At 62.7% G+C, this 18,694-nt stretch overlaps 2 protein-coding genes across 7 annotated transcripts in view; one reads left to right on the forward strand and one right to left on the reverse strand.

Moving 5' to 3' along the window:
- Nucleotides 1-1,479: 1,479 nt before the first annotated feature.
- On the forward strand, nt 1,480-5,952 carry RCOR2 (REST corepressor 2). Of its 2 annotated transcripts, none has more exons than XM_075548022.1 (12): nt 1,480-2,271; nt 2,888-2,944; nt 3,216-3,296; nt 3,504-3,556; nt 3,633-3,794; nt 3,927-4,051; nt 4,146-4,218; nt 4,304-4,519; nt 4,761-4,838; nt 4,962-5,019; nt 5,165-5,394; nt 5,501-5,952. In XM_075548022.1, exons 1-12 carry the CDS (start codon nt 2,145-2,147, stop codon nt 5,813-5,815), a joined length of 1,575 nt encoding a protein of 524 aa, XP_075404137.1. In that variant the 5' UTR covers nt 1,480-2,144; the 3' UTR covers nt 5,816-5,952. The 2 variants fall into 2 exon arrangements, with proteins under 2 accessions (XP_075404137.1, XP_075404140.1); XM_075548025.1 differs by having other exon boundaries at nt 1,483-2,271; nt 4,149-4,218.
- Nucleotides 5,953-6,518: 566 nt separating this feature from the next.
- The window catches only part of MARK2 (microtubule affinity regulating kinase 2), a 53,503-nt gene continuing 41,327 nt past the window's right edge, over nt 6,519-18,694 (reverse strand). For 2 of the 5 annotated variants that reach the window (XM_075545552.1, XM_075545555.1), the window contains exons 4-19: nt 17,878-17,926; nt 17,553-17,618; nt 17,386-17,456; nt 17,208-17,264; nt 16,352-16,588; nt 14,635-14,754; nt 14,447-14,546; nt 14,261-14,373; nt 13,448-13,580; nt 13,143-13,321; nt 12,848-12,945; nt 12,139-12,300; nt 11,416-11,670; nt 10,497-10,523; nt 8,894-8,938; nt 6,519-8,363 (exon numbers count right to left, since the gene is read on the reverse strand). In XM_075545552.1, coding sequence (XP_075401667.1) covers nt 8,003-8,363; nt 8,894-8,938; nt 10,497-10,523; nt 11,416-11,670; nt 12,139-12,300; nt 12,848-12,945; nt 13,143-13,321; nt 13,448-13,580; nt 14,261-14,373; nt 14,447-14,546; nt 14,635-14,754; nt 16,352-16,588; nt 17,208-17,264; nt 17,386-17,456; nt 17,553-17,618; nt 17,878-17,926 — 2,073 coding nt within the window. In that variant the 3' untranslated portion in view covers nt 6,519-8,002. The remainder of the gene's footprint in view (nt 8,364-8,893; nt 8,939-10,496; nt 10,524-11,415; nt 11,671-12,138; nt 12,301-12,847; nt 12,946-13,142; nt 13,322-13,447; nt 13,581-14,260; nt 14,374-14,446; nt 14,547-14,634; nt 14,755-16,351; nt 16,589-17,207; nt 17,265-17,385; nt 17,457-17,552; nt 17,619-17,877; nt 17,927-18,694) is intronic. The other 3 variants (XM_075545554.1, XM_075545556.1, XM_075545557.1) reach the window with 3 other exon arrangements.

The raw sequence follows: 18,694 nt of genomic DNA on the forward strand, positions 1-18,694 counted from the left end.
AGCCCCCCTTTAGCTGAGACCTACCCTTGGCCCACTTGCGCGCCTCTTTTGTCCAGACCTCCCCACCCTGGGGCTTGGTGCCCAATCCTTGATTGACTAGGAGAAAGGCCCCGGGGCCCTGGCCCGAGGTGTGCAGGGGCAACGTGGCCGGAGTCTAGGTGGCCAGAGGGTGGCCCCGTGCGGCCTGAGAGCACCGCAGCCGGGTGGGGTCGTGTCTGCCTGGGTCTGCGGACCTCAGGAGCCCCCCGGATCAGGCTGCCCCGCCGGGTCGCAGCCCGACCGACCGCAGCCCCCGGCCGGCTGGCCACAGGCAGCGGGTGGGGGCGGGGTGCCCTGGCTAGGCCCAGGGCTGCTTCTAAATTTAGGAATCTGATTACGGAGTGGCCGGGAAGGCAAGGGAGACGCGGGTACAGGCTGAGCTCCGTCTGGGCACAGCGGGGTGTGCCCGCCGGAGGTGTGTCCAGGAGGCTCCGATTCTGGGCTAGGAGGGGCAGCGGGTGGGGGTGGGGGCTTCGGCCTGTGTGCGCCGCAGCACGTGCCCGGGGCTGCGGGGACAGGCACGGGCGCAGCTCCGGCTCCTAGGCGCCGCCGGTGCGTGCGCGGGCTCTTTGTGTGCCTGGCAGGGTGGCTGGGTCTAGCTTTGAAAGTCTCTACCCACCCCCTCCCCCATCTCCGTCTGTGCCGCTCTACCCGCTTCCCAGTCTGTCACTCTGCCCGAGCTGGTGGTGGCGGTAGGCGGGGTGGGGGGGAAGGATGCTGCTCCTCAGCTGGGGTGACCGTGTACCCAGTGGGGAGGATCCCTGTGGTGCAGTCCTCCTGCACTTTCCACTCCCCATCGATCATTTTAGGGTGCACACTGCAGCAGTTGACACGGGATTTAGGGTGACCCTTGGGGCCCCACCGGGCCAACAGAAGCTTGGCTTTGGCCCGGTAGCTTTTGGAGGAATGCTTTCCTCGCCCGGTCCGGCCTCCCATCCGCTCGGGCCCCCAAGGGCGCGTGAAGAGGGGGGGTCCCCCTGCGGAAGACGGGGGCAGGGAGTTCCTTGGCAGGAAGAGAAATGGAAGGAAAAGCTGGGCTCCACCCGGGCGGGCGGCCTCAAGGGCCCCCAGGGCAGGCGGTGGTAACCCGAGCCCGCTGATGTTTAGGGACCCGTGTGCGCGTGGGTGGGGCTGACCCCCAATTACTCTGGGGGGCAGCGGGGTCTTCCCTAGGGGTACGTCTGGGATCCCCGAGACGCGAGGGGGCCCGCAGAGGGAGCGCTCCCCACCCGGCTGCTGACCCCACCCCCTGAGGTCTAGCCCCGGCCCAGGCCCCGCCCCCGGCCCTCCCTCCCTCCCTCCCTCCCACCCACCCCAGGGCCCTCCCTCCCACCCACCCCAGGGCCAGATGTTCAGCTGGCGGAGGCATCGGCTGGGGGAGGGGTGCTGAGGCCGCAGCCGGCACTACTTCCCTGCCAGCAGCTTCATTGTGTGCGCGAGGAGCGGCGGCGGAGCGGGGCCGGCCAGCCGCAGCCCGAGCGGTGGGGAGAGCGCGCCGGGGAGGGTGCGAGGCGGCGCTCGCCGCTGCGCTGCGCCGCGCTCCGCCCGCCTCCAGGCAACTCTGCCTCCGCGCCGCGCGCGCCGCCGCCCCCGCCGCCCCCGCCGGGGCCCCGCCGGCTGCCGTCGCAGGCAGAGTGCTGATCGGGTCAGGGTCCCTGCCCGGCAAGCCCAGCATCCCGGGCGCAGCCGAGAGGCGCGGGGGCGCACGTTGCGCTGCAGCGCCCGCCCACTGCGCGGCGTGGACTGGCGGGCCGGGGGCTCCCGGGCGCCTCGAGGGCAGGGCGCCCGACTTCTCGGCGGGTGCCCCCAGCCCGCGGGGCGGACTGATCGAGTGCGCCCCAGCCGCCTCCGACCCTGCGCTCGTCCCCCGCGCACCCCACTTCTGCACAAACTTTTTTTGACGCCCTTGCCCGTGGGGGTCGCCGAGAGAGCTGGGGGTGCCCACTGGGCGCCCGCCCCGCCGGACCCCAGCCACGCTAACCTCCTGCCTCTCGCTGCCTCAGTGGCGACCTCTCCAGGCCGGGCCGGGCACGGCACCCGGGGCGAGCGCCGGCGCCGGCGCCCTCCGTAGGCTCCCTCGGCCCCCGGGGCAGCTGGGCGGAGTAATGCCTTCGGTGATGGAGAAGCCGAGCGCGGGCTCCGGGATCCTGTCCCGCAGCCGGGCAAAGACGGCGCCCAACGGCGGCCAGCCCCACTCGGAGGATGACAGCAGCGAGGAGGAGCACTCGCACGGTGAGGCCGGTGACCCGGGGGACGCGGCGGTGACGGTGTGGCTAGTGGGGTTGGAGATTCCGACCTTGCGTTTATTCTGTTGAGGCTCCAGTTCCCTTGCCCTGGATGAGGCTTCTGCCTGATAGCTCCCCTAAGCCTGGGGCCGCCAGCACAGGGAGTCTGCAGCCTGGGCAGCGGTGCCCGCCGGTGCCAAGCCCTCAGCCCGGCGACTGCTCCCAGGACCAGAAGGGACCCCCAGGAGGCACCCTTCCCAGCTTCATACTGGGCCCCTTAAAACATGCTACTTTGCAGGGCCCTGAGGTCTTAGGTGCAGGGGCTGCAAGACTGTCCTCCCAGGACGCTGGGAGGCTCATGGAGGGGGGCGGAGCCTTGGGTGCCCTGAAGGGTTGTGGCCCAGGTCTGGGGGCAGCCCCCCACCTCCAGCCAGAACAAAGGGCTCTGCTTGGCCTGGGCTCTGACACTGTCCCCTTACTCTGCCCCCATCCTACCCCCGCCCCACTCTGGGCTCCTGTGGCCACAGGCGAAGGTTAGGAAAGAGAGCCCAGTGGAAGGAGGGGGCCCTGGGTAGTCAGGGAAGGGGGGCGCTGGGCCAACCACTTCCCCACCCGCTCCACAGACAGCATGATCCGTGTTGGAACCAATTACCAGGCGGTGATTCCAGAATGCAAGCCCGGTGAGTGGCAGGGAAGGGAGCGGGGAGCCGGGAGCAGAGGACCTCTGGCTTGGCCCGGAGCCCCACCTGGGGAACCCTGGCCTGCTCCCATGGCAGGACGGGCAGGCGGACTGGGGTGGCCCTGCCCTGCGGCAGGGCTCTGCTTTCCCACTCTGCCCGCCTGTCTGCTGCTGTCTCTGGCCCTCCTTCCCTTCTGAGCCTCACCTCGGAGGCCCCACTCCAGCACCGGTGTCCCAGGCTGACCTGCCCGCCTCTGCTTTCCACCTTCCAGAGAGCCCGGCTCGCTACAGCAACAAGGAGCTGAAGGGCATGCTGGTGTGGTCTCCCAACCACTGTGTGTCAGATGCCAAGCGTGAGTGGGCGGAGCCCTGAGCTGGGTGGCTTGCTGGGCTGGTGCCAGTCATTGGCCAGCTCTGCTCAGAAAGGGGTTGAAGGCAGAGCGCTATGGCTTCTTCCGCCCTTCCCCTGGAGCTGGGTGACCCCAGCTCTTGAGCAAAGCCTGGGCTAGGGGCTGCCCTTAACTTCCGCCTCCAAGACTCCCTCCCTCCCGCCCCTGCAGTTGACAAGTACATCGCCATGGCCAAGGAGAAGCATGGGTACAACATAGAGCAGGTGAGGCCCGGCAGAGGCGGGCCTTGGGACGGAACCTCTGGGACGATCGGGCTGAGCTGCCTCTGTCCTGCTGCAGGCGCTGGGCATGCTGTTGTGGCACAAGCATGATGTGGAGAAGTCGCTGGCCGACCTGGCCAACTTCACCCCGTTCCCCGACGAGTGGACTGTGGAGGACAAGGTGCTGTTTGAACAGGCCTTTGGCTTCCATGGCAAATGCTTTCAGCGGATCCAGCAGATGGTAAATCCCCTCTGCTGCTGCCCCAGCGATGGAGTGTGTGTGTGTGTGTGTGTGTGTGTGTGTGTGTGTCGGGGGTGCCTGGTCGGTGGGACTTGGAAGGGCCCTCAACCGCTGCTGCTGTTGCCCACCCAGTTGCCTGACAAGCTGATCCCCAGCCTGGTGAAGTATTACTACTCCTGGAAGAAGACCCGCAGCCGGACCAGTGTCATGGACAGGCAGGCCCGGCGACTGGGGGGCCGCAAGGACAAAGAAGACAGGTGGGCGTCTGGGTCTGAGTGTGGGGGCACAGACAAGACTTGGGCGGTGGGCCCAGGCTCCAGCCTCATTTTGCCCCCTCGACTCCTGTGTCAGCAGCGACGAACCTGACGAGGCCCGGGGAGCAGTGGGTGAGGGAGAGCCAGAAGCTGGAGACCCCAAGAGAGAGGTGAGGCTCCACAGCCCATCGGTCCTGCCTGCCCACCCCCCCTTACCTCCGTACCACCCCCATCTCCTCTCCTCTCTCCCTGCAGCCTCTGCCCTCTCGGCCCCTGAATGCCCGCCCAGGCCCTGGGAAGAAGGAGGTCCAGGCGTCCCAGTACCGCCACCACCCCCTGCGGACACGGCGCCGCCCACCCAAGGGCATGTACCTGAGTCCCGAGGGCCTCACCGCCGTGTCGGGCAGCCCAGACCTTGCCAACCTCACACTTCGGGGCCTGGACGCCCAGCTCATCTCCCTCAAGCGCCAGGTTGAGGCTTGAGAAAAGGAGGGCCTTGGGAGGGGCTGGGGCGGGGCACGGGAGGGTGTGTCAGCACCCCGGGACGAAGTCTCGGCGGTGGGGGGCTGTGGCGGCGGAGGTCTGAGGGAGAAGGTGCATGTACCCGGCCTGCAGGATTATAGGAGGTTTGCTGCCTCTGAGCCGCGGTACGGGGAATAGAGGCGGTCTCTGCTAATGTTAATGGTCCCTCTTGTGTCTGCGTGGTGCCCAGGTGCAGAGCATGAAGCAGACCAATAGCAGCCTCCGCCAGGCCCTGGAGGGCGGCATTGACCCACTCCGCCCCCCTGAGGTGGGTTTGGGTGCGGAAATGGGGTTCTCTGGAGGAGGTAGGGCGGAGAAGGGTACGCTGGCGGGGAGTGGGGCTTCCACTTCCCAGTCCGGAGCCTCAAGGACAAACCCTTTGGCTCTTCAGGCTAACACCAAGTTCAACTCCCGCTGGACCACAGATGAGCAGCTTTTGGCTGTACAAGGTCAGTTGGACCACGGGGAGAGCAGATGCCCCCCCCCCCCACGTCGATTACTCCGCCCTCTGAGGAGCTGGGGGCAGAGGGGAAGGACCAGCAAAAGGGACTAGTTCTGAGGGGTGTTCACGCTCTGCCCTTTTGACCCTTACAGCCATCCGTAGGTATGGCAAAGACTTTGGGGCTATTGCAGAGGTGATTGGGAACAAGACTCTGACCCAGGTGAAGACCTTCTTTGTGAGCTACCGGCGCCGCTTCAATCTGGAGGAGGTGCTGCAGGAATGGGAGGCCGAGCAGGATGGGGCCCCTGGTGCCCCGGGCCCCCTGGAGGAGGCTAGGAGAGGGGCTCCCTTGCCAGCCCCAGCCCTAGAGGAGGATGATGAGGTGAGGAGGGGGGGCGAGAGAGCTGCCCCTCAGAGCAGAGAGGAGATGCCCAGACTGGGCCGAGGGCGTCGGTCCGCCTGGCTCTGACCTGCTTTTCTCCCCTCAGGTCCAGATCACGTCTGTCTCCACAGCTGTGCCTCGAGGGGTGGCCCCTGCACCGCCCCCCCCGCCCCCACCCACCTCCTTGTCCCAGCCACCCCCGCTGCTAAGGCCACCCCTGCCAACGGCACCCACCCTGCTTCGCCAGCCCCCACCCCTGCAGCAGGGCCGATTCCTGCAGCCTCGGCTGGCCCCCAACCAGCCACCGCCACCACTCATCCGCCCCGCTCTGGCCGCCTCCCGCCACAGTGCCCGTTCAGGTCCCCAGCCCCCACCAGCCCTGATCGGAGCCCCCCTGGAACCCCCAGCACCCTCCCTCTGAGCTCTGTCACCGACCAGAGGCTCTGGACCCCTCTGCCACACATCCCCGGGAACCTCAGGGGACACGGAGGACAGGAGGGAGGGACAAAGGGCTCTGACCAGAGCTCCCCTATGGGTCATGGGCACAAGTCTGGACTTTGTGGCGCTGCATGTGACCCCCAGCCCAGACCCACCTCCCAGGCCAAGGCCTGAAAAACTGCCCTGTGGGGCCTATTTCCGCTTTCTGCTCCGTCCATGGAGGGACCTGGATGGCTGCTGGGGCTGGGTCGCTGGACCCTGCGCTGTGTGTGGGTAGCGACCTTAGTGGGGGCCTGGGGTGGGGAGTCGCTGGTGTTGACTGTTCTCCTTCCTCTTTGCCTTCTTTTAGCAATAAGTCTGGGGTGAGCTGGGAGGGGGGTACTTGTGGGGAATGGAGGAAAGGGCAAGTTAAGTGCCCACGTTTGAGGGGGAGAAAAGGGGCGGGGTTGGGAACTTCACCAGACCTGGGTCTATTTTTCAACATTTTTAGAAAACAAATAAAAGCTCCCAAGCTGACCTCGCTGTCTGTTGAAGGGCCCTAGGCATGGCTTCCATCTCTCTGTGCCCAGGGGAAGGGCAGGCCCACCCAGGCCAAGTTCTCCATCAGGCTCAACCCAGTCTTGCCCTCAGGGACTGGGTCCCTACCCTGCTGCCGGGTGGGTGAAGTAATCAATGGGAAGCGCGGCTCAGATTCCAAACATTCTCTTTATTACGAGTTTTGATCCAGAGGAGAGACTAAGTGCAGGAGGGGGCTGGGCGGGGAGGGGCCACCTTGCCTGGGGGCCCCTGGCCCCCACCCCTTTGGGGGCCAAGTCATGCCCTCCTGGCCCCCTCAGAGCACCCGGGCTGTCCGCAGGGGCGGAGGGGGAGCCCTTGGTCTGAGCTGGAGCCTGAAGTTGGGGGCGTGGAGCAGGAGGGCTGAGGTGGGCAGGGCCCCTTCTGGGGACCCAAGGGCTCCACTTGCCACTGAGCCGGCCTGGGGGAGTGGGGGTGATGGACAGGAGTGGAGTCATCATAAATCAAAAAATAAAAAATAAAACCCATCACAAAAAAATGTACAACTCAGGTGAGGATGGGGCAGCCTCTGTAGGACCCCGCCCCCAATTCTCAAGAACAGAAACAGCAGAGAAATAAATTAAGGGATGCACTGGCCACCACCAGCCAAGCGCCATAACCCCCACCCCACCCCCACCCGAAGGTGAGCTGGGAGCTGCTTCACCAGGCTGTCCCCACTAGGGAGGCCCAGGGCAGTGCCTCCTGCGGGAGGGGGGACAGTGTCAGGAAGAAAAGGCAGGGCCGAATGGGAGCATGAGGAGTCACTGCTGTGGGCTAGCTGGTGCCCAGATTAATGCCAACGGAGGGAAGTGGTGGGAGGCAGGGCCAGGTGGGGTGTGCTTGCAGACAAAGGGCGGAGGAGCCCTCTGCCCCCATCCTGGGGTCCACCCCTCCTAGTGGGGAGAGGGTGGGGAAGATGGCACAGACTAGGAGGGGAATGGATGCCCCCACAGCAGCTTGTGGAAGGAAGTGGCCGGCTCGGGGGCAGCAGGGTGGGTGAGGATACAGTGTGAGGGAGCCAGTGCCTCCAGCCTCCCCCGGCAGCCCCCTCCCCAGCTGCCCGGGCCCGAAGTCAGGGGAAGGCCACCTCTGGTGGTTCACTTGGAGGGAAGGGGCGCCGAGCAGCCCAAAGTGGGCCTGGCAGAGGGCCTGGCGGGGACCCCACCACTCTTGCCTGAGAGTGTTCCAGCCCGGAGCCACCCTCCCGGGAGACCCCAGAGATCCAGTCTCAACTGTCCCATCGGGGCAGCGAGGAAAGGTGGCTGCTGGGATTTTTTTTTTTCTTTTTTCTTTTTGGTAATAAAAAAAATTTGTGGTTTAGGCGAAATACTCTGTGCGACCGCAGTGCCAAGGGGCCGCCCCACTGGCCGCCCCCCCCCCCCCCCCGCCCTCCGCCGGGGGCCAGGGGAGGGGGAGAGGCAGGGCTGAACGTGGGGGGGGGGGAAAGAGCTTCGCCCCCCACCCGCGCCCACCGACGGGAGGAACCGAGGCGTCGAGGAGACAGGCCAGCAGGGGGCGACAACAGAGTCCAGTCTGCAGTCTGGCCCGCCCAGGGCGGGGGGCGGCCCCAGCAGCGAAGTCCAGCGGGCCTCCCGCGCCCCCCACTTGGGGCCTGTTAAAGCTTGAGCTCGTTGGCGATTTTGGAGGCAATGTTTTTGAAGGCCATGGAGGTGCCCGATATCCGCTTAAAGCGCACGCCGTTGAGGGAGAGCCGCGGCAGTTTGCAGACCTCCATCTCCCACTGCACGAAGTCCTCGTGGCCCGGCGCGCCGTGCACGCACAGCAGCATGTACCTCTCGTGCAGCTCGCTCTGGCAGCCGTTGGCGTCCAGCACCTTGCGGATCTCCCGCATCATCTCGTTGGGCTCCATTGAGCTCGTGGTCTTCATGCTCCACGTGAAGCGCAGCGAGCGGGGTTTGGCTTCGCGGAAGTCCTCCTTCTCCTTGTCGTTGCCGCCACCGCCCACCACATGAGGTCTGCGAGAGGGCACAGGTGCCGTCAGGTGGCGGCCCAGGCACCCTATCCGGGACAGCCCCCCTGGCAGGCAGGCAAAGCAGGCAAGGCCCTGAGGTCGGGGCAGGAAGAGGATGGCAGGAGCTTACGAGGCCCCAGCCAAAGGAGGGCAAGGGGCAGCCCCTGAGAGGGGACGACGGCTCCATGCAGTCTCTTTTCTAGGACAAGGGGAGGGCAGGGCGACTTGTGGGAGTTGAGCTCAGAGGTCCGGGGCAGTTCACAGACTGTCTACCCAGGAGGGACGAGCTGAGGTCTCGAGGCAAGCTAGGCACCAGGTGAGACACCAGAGCCCCAGCAGCCCAGCCCAGGGCAGCTCCTTCCAGAAGACAGAGGGCCTGAGCAGGGCCGCTGTGGGCTGGTCTGAGAGAGGGCAGGGGCAAGGAACCCAGAGGGAGAGCAGTGGCAGAGGGAGAGTGGAGCAGGGGCAGGAGCAGGAGCAGGCAGAGGAGAGCTGGTGGCTGGGGCGGGGCCGGCGCTGGCTCCACCCTCTCACCTGAGCGTCTCCACCCGGTCTTTGCTTTCAGGTTCATTCAGGTTCCTCAAAAAACAGAGCGAGGTACAGTTTAGTGCTGGGGCCGCTTGCTCGCTCCTTCCGCCACCACAGACCCAAGGTGGGTGCCACTGGTGGGTGGACAGGACCCCCGCCCACAGGCCACCTGCCCATCACCTGGCAGGCCAACACAGCTCTGCGGCCCCTCTTGCTGGCAGCTCAACTGTCCCTCTCTGTCCTCCTGTCCTCCCACAGTCTCGGAGGACTGCTGGGCACAGGGATAGGGAGGGGGCCTTCTGCCTGGCTTGGGGTGGGGGGTGGCGGTGGCTGTCCTGGACTGCAGAGGGAAGGTGCTGCTGTGTGTTTGGGGATCCTTCACGGGAGGGTCTGGACCCTGAGACCTGGCTGTGGGGAGGGAGAGGCTGCCCCTCCCTAACTGCCCGCCTGTCAGCCATCTGCTGGGGCAGAAAGGAGGTCGAGGTCCAGGGCAGGGAGGGTGGGGAAGAGGTCTGGCCCCGCTGAGCGGCTTCTCCAGCTCCGGGCCGGAAGGTGGGTGCCTGGCAGCAGGAAGGGCAGGGCTGGAGGGCAGGTGGGCGGAGGAAGAGGCAGAGAGAGGAAGAGGAGGGCAGCAGTGGCAGCACATGTAAAGGACAGACAGTGGCGACGAGGGCGAGGGCGAGCTCTGCAGCGGCTGGTCGGTGCAGGCAGGAGCCCCCAGTTGCTCTCTCCAGCCCTGCTAGAGAAACAGAGCACCCCCACCCCTACAGGGCAGCCCTCCCACCCCCGGACCCTGTGCAGCAGACAGACATGCAGTGACAGGCTGGGGGGTGGGGTGGGTGGAGGGGGCCACCCTGAGACTCGGCTTGACAGCTTGTCCAAACAGGCAGGCACTGGTGGGACTGCCAGGCGGTCCAGCCCCAATGGAGGGAGGGCAGTACCTAGCTCCTCTCAGGACATGGGGCAGATGGCCCAACCACCTCCTGGGGCTGCACCTCCCCACCCCACGCCTGCCCCCAAGACCATGGCAAGTGAATACAGTCAGATAGGGGATTTCATCCACTGGCAGCTGCAGGCAGTGAGGCTGGGACGGCTGTCTAGCTCTGCAGGAGCTGCCAGAAGGGGGCGCTGCGCTCCACTCATGAGCAAGGCTCGTCCCAGACCGCCACCTGGGCTGGTGGTCATTTCAGAGTCCAGCCATCCCACAGGGCAGAGTGAGAGGTCAGGCAGCCCTGGTGTACCCTGGGCGGAGGGGCGTGGGGAGGTGTCCAGGAGAGCCCAGATGTCCTTTCACCCAGCAAGGCTCCTCACAGAGCATGCACACGGAGGGCTGAGGGACAGGACCGGAGCCCAACAGGGCGACCCAAACCCTCAGGGAAGCAAGCTGATCTTAAAGGGAGAATTCCCCAAGCAGACCCCTCTTGCTGGGTGGGCCCAAGGCCCCTCATCTCAAAGCCCGAGTCCCTCTTCATCCCTTTAAGATGGCATACAGAGGACGCCACACAGGCACGGTTAGCAGGTGCAGGAGGAGCAGGAGCCGGAAGATGGGGGTTAGTGATGGAGGCAGGACACAGGACAGACACACACCCCCAGTGGGCTCAACGCCTACCTTCTGGCAAATCTGAAAGACAGATTTCTAAAAAAACAAACAAAAAAAGACAAAATAAAAAAAGAAATAAAAAAACAAACAAACAAAAAAACAACCAACAAGACGGTATGTGGATAAGCAGGTGGGGAATGGGCTTTCCAGGTTTGGGGGTCACCTCTGGTTTGGAAGAGCCGCTCAGCGAGACTAGAGTCAGAGCTGTCCAGATCTGCTCCTGTCCCCGCCTGCCCACTGCACCCTCTGCCACCTGGGTCCCTGGGCCCTCTGGCAGAGTGGAGTGGGGGGCAAGGGCGGGGCAGGGAAGCCTGCTCCCTCAAAGCCCTCTCTTCCTTCCTGAGCCCCTGCTCCACAGCAGTGGGAGGAAGGAGTGGGAAGGGGAAAGGTGCACCCCAAAAGGCTGAGCTCCTAGGTACACCTCAAGAATCAAAGCTCTCCAGATGCCCACCTGAGCCCCAACCCAGGGGGCACATCAGGAGAGCCTCCAGGGCCCTTGCTCCTTTCAGTCGGGAAAGCTCCCTGCAGGCAGGCCCTCCCCGCTGGACGGAGAGAACCACAACCACGGGTGAGCGGCATGTGTTCCTTGCTGGCCCAGCCTGGCTCATGCCTCCTGACTTTGCAGCTGCGTCACCAAATATAAGTTTCCATGGGAACCCAGGCGGGAAGAGGGGGCTTTTATTTTAGCATCCGAGTTCACACCCTCCTAGAGAGGAGGCGGTGGCGGCCATCTGCTGGGGACCAGAGAACAGGGGTGTGTAGAGTTGGGGAGAGGCCCAAGAGGGGATGGGTGGGCAGAGACAGTGTTGATAAGAACCATAACCACCCCCAGGTGGGGCCCAGTTTCTTAGGCTCCCGAAGCCTCCCCAGGCCCCAGAAGCAGGCAGGCCTGGCCTCCGCTGCCTCACCCACTTGCCTCCCTTCTCACCTGCGTACAAACTTGGAGGTGAATTTGCTGAAGATGCTTCCGGAGGCCCCCCGCCGGCCCTGGCTGTTGCCGGAGGGGGAGGCTGGGGTGACACCGTAGGGAAGATTCTGCTGGTCCCGCACCTGTCGGAGCTGCCCAGCATGGAAGGTGCTTCGACTCGACACGCCCCGGGGGAAGTGGGTTCGGTCTGGGGCACCACCACTGCTGATGTTATGGGCGGAGGGGGAGGCGACAGGGACACGCTGGGGGGCTGTGCTGTGGGAAAAGAGGGTGGGGGGGAAGGGATCAACGCCTGGAAAGAGCCTGGGCGTCCTGAAGTGGGAGGGACAGGGAGGGGAGGCCAGACCAGACCAGAGGCAGCCATCACACTGAACACAGAAGGAAGGGGTGACTTCTGAGGACACACGGAGGAGATGGCTGGGGAAGGAGGCAGTACAGGCTGGAGAGAAAGGGCTCCTGGCGACTGGCCTCTCACTGGACAGGCTTCCCAGCCCCTGGCCATGTGCTAAGGGAGTCCAGGAGGCTGAGAGAGGGGGCTCCCTCTGGGTCCTCAAACCCCTTCTTCGCTCTGGGAAGGAGGGTGTGGCCCTTGGCTGTTACTGGATCCCTTGCTTTCTGGCTGCAGGGGGTACAGAATCGCACCCCGAGGTGGAAAGGAGAAACTAAGGGGTTGGGGGGAGCAGGCTGAAGGCAGCAGATGCACCAGCCTCCCAGCACACTTGCCTGGGCCGCGGCACCTCACAGTTACTCTCCGTGGGGGGCAACCCAGAGGCTTTGTTGGGGTGCATGGAGGCCGACATGGATTTCTGGTGCTGGCGGGGCCGGGCCGCGGAGACTGCGGCGGAAGCGGAAGCCGTGGAGGCCCGGGACCCCGGCATGGTTAGGCTAGGAGACACAAGCAGCGGAGAGGCCTGGGTTAGGGGGTAGGACAGGCAGCCGCAGGGGCGGCAAAGGGCCAGAGGTAAGGAGCAGAATGCGAAGGTGTGGGAGCAGAAGGCAGGCCACCAAGAGCACAGGCACCAGGAGCCACTGCCTGCGTGCGCTGCATTGGTCCCCAGGGCACTCCACGGCACAGGCAAGCTTCCACCTGGGAATTCGGCCCACCCCCACGGCCTGACCGTCAGGGAAGCTGTGCCTTTCTGGCAGAGAAGGCCTGACCGGGGCCACCTTGGATGTGTAGCCTTCAGATAGGCTCCTCTTGAATTTGACCGCCAGAGGTGAGCAGCTGCCAGGCTCTGGCTGCAGTGGACCACCGAGAGCCCCCTCAGTCCAGTGCAGGGTAGTGGAGTGGGGAACAGATGGGGAAGCAAGGGGGGAGGTGGGTGAGTGGACAGCTGGACTCAACAGAGCAGGAGTAGTGCTCCAGCTGGGAGAGGCTGACAGAGGTGGTGCCGCTCCTCGGGAGGGCAGCCGGCGATGCAGGCCTGCTCACCTGTCTTTGCCATTCTGGATGGAGGCCTGGCCAAGGCTGGTCCTCTCCAGAAGTGGGGAATTCCTGCTTCGGTTTGTGCTGGTGGAGAGGACACTGTTCTGTGGGGATAGATGAGCGAGGGGCAAGTGAGGGAAATCCAAGTCTAGGCCAGCCAGGTAGCCCGCTTTTACGCCGAGCACCACGGCCAGCAGCTCAGAGCATGGCGGCCCAGGAGGAAAGGATGCAGGTCTGGCAGTAGAAGAGCAGCTTGGTGGACAGGTGTCCTGACAAGCAGGGAGGGCCTGGCATAACGTACCGTGGAGGGACTAGTGGTGGTTTTCTTCCTCTCCAGACCAGGCAGGGGGCTGGCGGGCACTTTGGCTGTGCTGCTGGCCTTCCGGCCCGACTCCCTGTCTTCCTCAGGCCGCTTGTTCTCTGCATTGTTACTCTGAGTCTTCTTCGAATAGGAATTGGACGTGGGAATGGCAGGACCAGCTGTGGGGTCAGAGGGCCAGAGCACAGGTAAGGTCAGGCCCACAGTGCACATGCTCGCCGTAGGCTAAGGCCACGCAACAACGGCTGAAACTCAGGGCTGTGCCTTCTCTGCAGAGGCACACTCACCCTGATCGCTGAAGCGCCGCTGCTTGGGGTTGGCTGAGACACTGCGCTGTACCTTGTGGGAGGGGGACGGGGCACTGTTATTGGTCAGATCAGCTGAAGGCCGTGGCTTCAAGGAAATGGAGTCGCCCTCCAGCTGCAACAAGAAGGCACTTGGTATCCAGGAAGAGCAGAAGTTATGTAAAAATCCCGACACCCCAACACCCCATCCCTCAAGACCATGGAGGCCTGTATGCCCTACCATAGGTCCAGCAACCGCACACAGGCACACCGACCCCCAAAGAACATCTACCCAGCCCGAAACCCCTGACAACCGGCACAGGCTCCCCCAGGCATCACGTCAAGGGAAGGTGAAGGCACACACCATGGGATGGAGCCCAGTAGCCCCAGGGAGACACGGATAGACAGATATTCCTGGGCCCCACCCCTTCACAGTCTGGTTCCCCAGAGGGACCAGAGATGGACAGTGGACACACTCACACACCTAGACCCAGACACACACACATGCTCACACAAAGCTGCACACTTACCAATGCAGCGAGAAAGTCAAGCCCACAGAATCCCATGCACAGATGCCCAGGATTGAGGGGCAGTGCCAGAGAGCGGAAGACCCAGACACACAGATCTAGAACTGGTCTCGCCAGCACAGAACTGAACCAGAATCACACATAAGGTCAAGACCAGCCCCTCCAGCCGCCCCCAGTGAAGAGGAGCCCAGCAAGGGCTAGAGAACCGGAGCGTCTGAGCGGAGCTGAGGGCTGGTGCAGAGAGCACGCCTCCTCGGAGATGGGCTAGGCAGGTGAGCAAGGCACGCACCTCAGAGTTCTTGTAGCCCAGGAGCAGGTAAGTGGCCATCACCTCGTTGTACCTCTGGCCCACCAGCGAGTCCTGGATCTCTTCCCGGGTGTAGCCCATGGACACCATCAGCTCTGCACAGCGGGGCAGGGTTAGGCTGGTACTGACCCTGTGGCAGCCCAACCCCACAGCCCAGCACGATCTCACCTGTCCGTCGTGGGTCCTTGTAGTCAGGGACTGGCTCCACGTAAGGCTTCAGCTCATCATCTTCGTGACCCACGTTCATCCACCGGTCTTTCATGATTTGCTGGAGTGTGAACACAGGAAGGGACAGCTCAGCTGGGAGAGCCCCAAGGGAACCCAGGGCCCTCGGGGCAGCTGCCCAGGTGGCTCACCTCTAAAGTGCCTCTCTTGCTGGGATTGAGGATGAGAAATTTCTTGAGCAGGTTTTCACAGTCGGTGGACATGTAGAACGGAATACGGTATTTCCCCCGCAATACTCGCTCCCGCAGCTCCTAGAGGGGGGTTCTGGAGTTAGGCAAGCGCAATGAGCCAAAGGCCAAGGGAAATAAGGGAACCTCTAGGATCCTTGGGGCCCAGGACTGGCCAGGCTGACCTCGGGAAGTATGGCGGGAGGAGGAGGTGGCCTGGGGCAGTGCAGGTCCCGAGGGAGGCAGGGCCGGCAGGGAGGCAGAGCCAGCCTCGGAGCAGTGAGCGCTCGTACAAGCTCGGCCCAGCTCTTTAAAAAGAAACGGAGGTCACTAAATTGGGAGCCCCAGGGGCGTCACGGCTTACACATTGGGCTGCTAACCTCAAAGTCAGCAGTTTGAAACCACAGGCTGATCCTAGGAACAAAGACGAGGCTTTCATGTCCTCTTAGCACAGAGGTTCTCAACCTTCCTCATGCCTCGACCCTTTCATGCAGTGCCTCATGTTGTGGTGACCCCACAGCCATCAAATGATTTCCACTGCTCCTTCATCACTGTCATTTTGCTACTGTGATGAATTGGGCGACTGTGAAAGGGTTGTTTGACGACTCCCCAAGGGGTCTCGACCCACAGGTTGGGAACCGCTGCCTTAGAGTGACAGTCTCTATCACACAGTGATTGACTCTAGCAGCGAGGTGAAGCTGGGAGCCCTAATGGTGTAAACCAAAAGGTCAGGTCGGCAATTCAAACCTACCCAACTGCTCCATGGCAAGAAGACCCAGTCATCTGTTCCCAGAGAGAGGACAGCTCAGAAAGCCCTATGGGGCAGCTCCGCCCAAGCACCCAGAACGAACCCAGCCACACGACACCAACATGCCAGGACAGGAGTACTGACCCAGCCTGCCTTTCATAGCTATGTAGCGAAGACCAGACGCCACACAACGAGGCTCATAGGTGGCAGCGTCACGACAAATGGACGCAAGGTTGAAGCTGTCAAGGGCTTTTCCCTGCTTGGAAACCTCGGTGCTCATGGAAGCAGCAGTGAGAGACCCAGCAACACACGGCAGCAGGTCAGCCTGCTGCATAAGACCTCTCTCAAGTACTGAAACGTTACTTTGTTACTTTGAGCCTGACCTAAGCCTTGGTATTTCCAACTGCCCCCATGGAGACGACAGCTGGCCATGGAGTAAGGAAGACTGGAGGAGAACGGGCACATGGGATGGTGGTGCCAGAGAAGAAGATCAAAAACCAACCGGCCCTGGGAAGAAGTGCGGCCAGAGTGCTCCTTAGAGGCAAAAATGGTGAGACTTCATCTCACACACTTTGGACGTGGTATTGGGAGAGACCAGTCCCCAGAAAAGGGCATCATGTTTGATATCACAGAGGGGCAGTGAGGAAGAGGAAAGCCCTCAGGAAAGGGACAAGTTTGAGGATGCTACAGGACAGAAACCGCCTCCATGGCACCAACACCAATAAGCCGGGAGGGTCAACTCAACCACACACAGCAGGCCGGGAGGACCGACGCAGTCATGCGCAACACCAAGTCAGGAGAGGGCAGAGCACCTTTGACCTGTTGCTCCGGTGAGCAAGCCCCTCTCTGAAGCTCTGACTTGGGACAAATGGGGAGGGGTGGCAAAGGTGAGAGGTCAGGGCTAAGACGAGAGGAGATGAGAAATCATCCTACCTTGAGGTTCTGCCCATCAAAGGGCAGGGAGCCGCTGACCAGTGTGTACAGGATGACGCCCAGGCTCCACACATCCACCTCAGGCCCATCGTACTTCTTGCCCTGGAAGAGTTCTGGGGCAGCATAGGGGGGACTGCCACAGAAGGTATCCAGCTTGTTCCCAAAGGTGAACTCGTTGCTGAAGCCGAAGTCTGCAATCTTAATGTTCATATCGGCATCCAAGAGCAGATTTTCTGCCTGGGAAGTAAGGTGACAACATCAGCAGGACAGAGTCGGCAGGCCACACTAGGGCAAGGACAGGAAGGAGCTTGGGAAAAGGGGGAACATCTAGGAAGTCATCTTAAAAATACCCCACCACCCCCCATTGCCAGGCAGGTCCTGTCTGAAAAGGCCTGGCTTCGAGGGCACCAGCAGCCTGTGAGAGAGAGCTGAGGCTTGAAGGCTCCAAGAGGCGTGAAGCAGCAAGCAGCCCGAGCGCCAGCCTGCGCCCAGGCTAACGGAGCTCGAGCGGGTCTACAGAGGCCCACTGGGTAGGCAGGCTCGGACTCTCACAAGGCAGCATGGAGGTGGTGTCTGCAAAGCCCAAGCTACACAGGCGTCAGACATTTACCCTCGGTCTGCCCCTGCTGCCTGACAGACCAGCAAGGCCTGAGGCGCCCGCCAGGCTAGCAAGGACCGGAAGAGGATGCTCTGAGCGTTGAAGTGACAAACCCTTCCACTCCCCTGGTGGCATGGGACCCAGCATCCTGTCCTAAGGCTCTATCAGAAGTGGTCCTAGGTGCCTCCTGTGTGTCTCAAAAAGAAACGAGAGGCTGGGTGTGGTGAGAATGGGGAGACCATCCCAGCGCCCACTCACCTTTAAGTCTCTGTGAACAATAAACTTCTGGTGACAGTATTGCACAGCAGACACGATCTGCAAGGCAGGGAGAAGGGTCAGTGCAGGGCACCTGGCAGCGGGTCACAGAGGCTAGGCTGCAGCACAGACAGCCACAGGTCGCTCAGAGACCTGGGAAGGCAGGGAGGGAGTCAGTCACCTGGCGGAATTTGGCTCGTGCCTCTTTTTCTTTCATTCGGCCGTGAGCCACGAGGTAATCAAACACCTCTCCTGAAAGAGACAGGGGCAGAGAATTCGGCCTGAGCTGCTGGGGAGCTGGGGCGCTGACGGCAGGAAGAGGTGACCCAGACTCACACCCACACCTACCTCCACTGGCATACTCCATGACAAGGTAGAGCGTCTTCTCAGTCTCAATCACTTCAAATAACTTAACTGCAAGGGAAAAGGCCCAGGCTGAGTTCAAGCAGCAGTAGGGCCCAACCCAACAGGGCCATCCCAGGGGGTGGAAGCATCTTTTCTCTCCCCTACACCCAGAGTTCCTCTCATACCAGCCAACTATCAGGACTGGGATGGCAGCAGCATTTTGAGGGGATCTTCCCCAGAGGCACCTTGGGCACCCCCGCCCCTCTAGATGGCCAGGGGCCCGGGCAAAAGGAGGGCAGGCTGGACAGTGGACAGCAGTGGCTCTCACCTATGTTGGGATGATTCAAAACCTTCATTATTCTTACTTCTCGGAATAGCTGGAAGAGAAAACACTGGTGGTGATGCCCGCTCGGCCCTTGGCCCCCAGTAAAGAGTCCCTGGGCAACACTGGTTCCACCAAGAACACTAGGTGGGGCCAAGGCCCTTCCCCGTGGCTCAGTGGCTCGCTCGGCTGGTACACAGAGGATGAGCAGAGGCCAGCTGGAAGCTGGACTAGAACATTCTCCTACTGACCTGCTCACCCAGGTTGGGCATGTGCACAAGCTAGCTGCACCCCTCCCGTCCGCCAGGCCCAGCTTCCTATGGGGACTCCTCCAAACCTGAGCTGCTGCTCCTGTGCAGCAACTCTGTGCTTGCCTGGCTGCGGGGCCTCTGGTGGGGGGCGGGGGAAGGCTGGGAGAAGCCCCCCTCTTGGGCCTCTGGGGTGCTGAGAGAAGAACCCACTCCTATATATAGCTGGTGCCAATTTTAATCAAATCCACCTCCACACACTCACGCTCACTTTGGGAATAAACCATCCATTCCCATACAGAGAAACGACAGAAAAGGTCTCTTTCCCCTGGGGGGGGGGGGGCAGAGACTGGATGTGGGACATCACCACCTGCAGAGAGCAGAGGTGGTCCTATGACAGGTGCTTTTTTGGGGGGTGGGGGTGGGGGGAAGAGACAAACATGGGAGCTGGAAAATTCAGGCCATGGCTTATGGAAATAGCAACCCCCTACTTCCCATCCTATCCTTTAACAAGCTGGAAAGAGGAGTGGAGACAGGCCTTCCAATCTTCAGGAGGCCGACTGTGACGTGGCTTG

Source organism: Tenrec ecaudatus, chromosome 4 (genome assembly GCF_050624435.1).
Source record: "Tenrec ecaudatus isolate mTenEca1 chromosome 4, mTenEca1.hap1, whole genome shotgun sequence".
In the NCBI taxonomy this organism is placed as follows: Eukaryota; Metazoa; Chordata; class Mammalia; order Afrosoricida; family Tenrecidae; genus Tenrec; species Tenrec ecaudatus.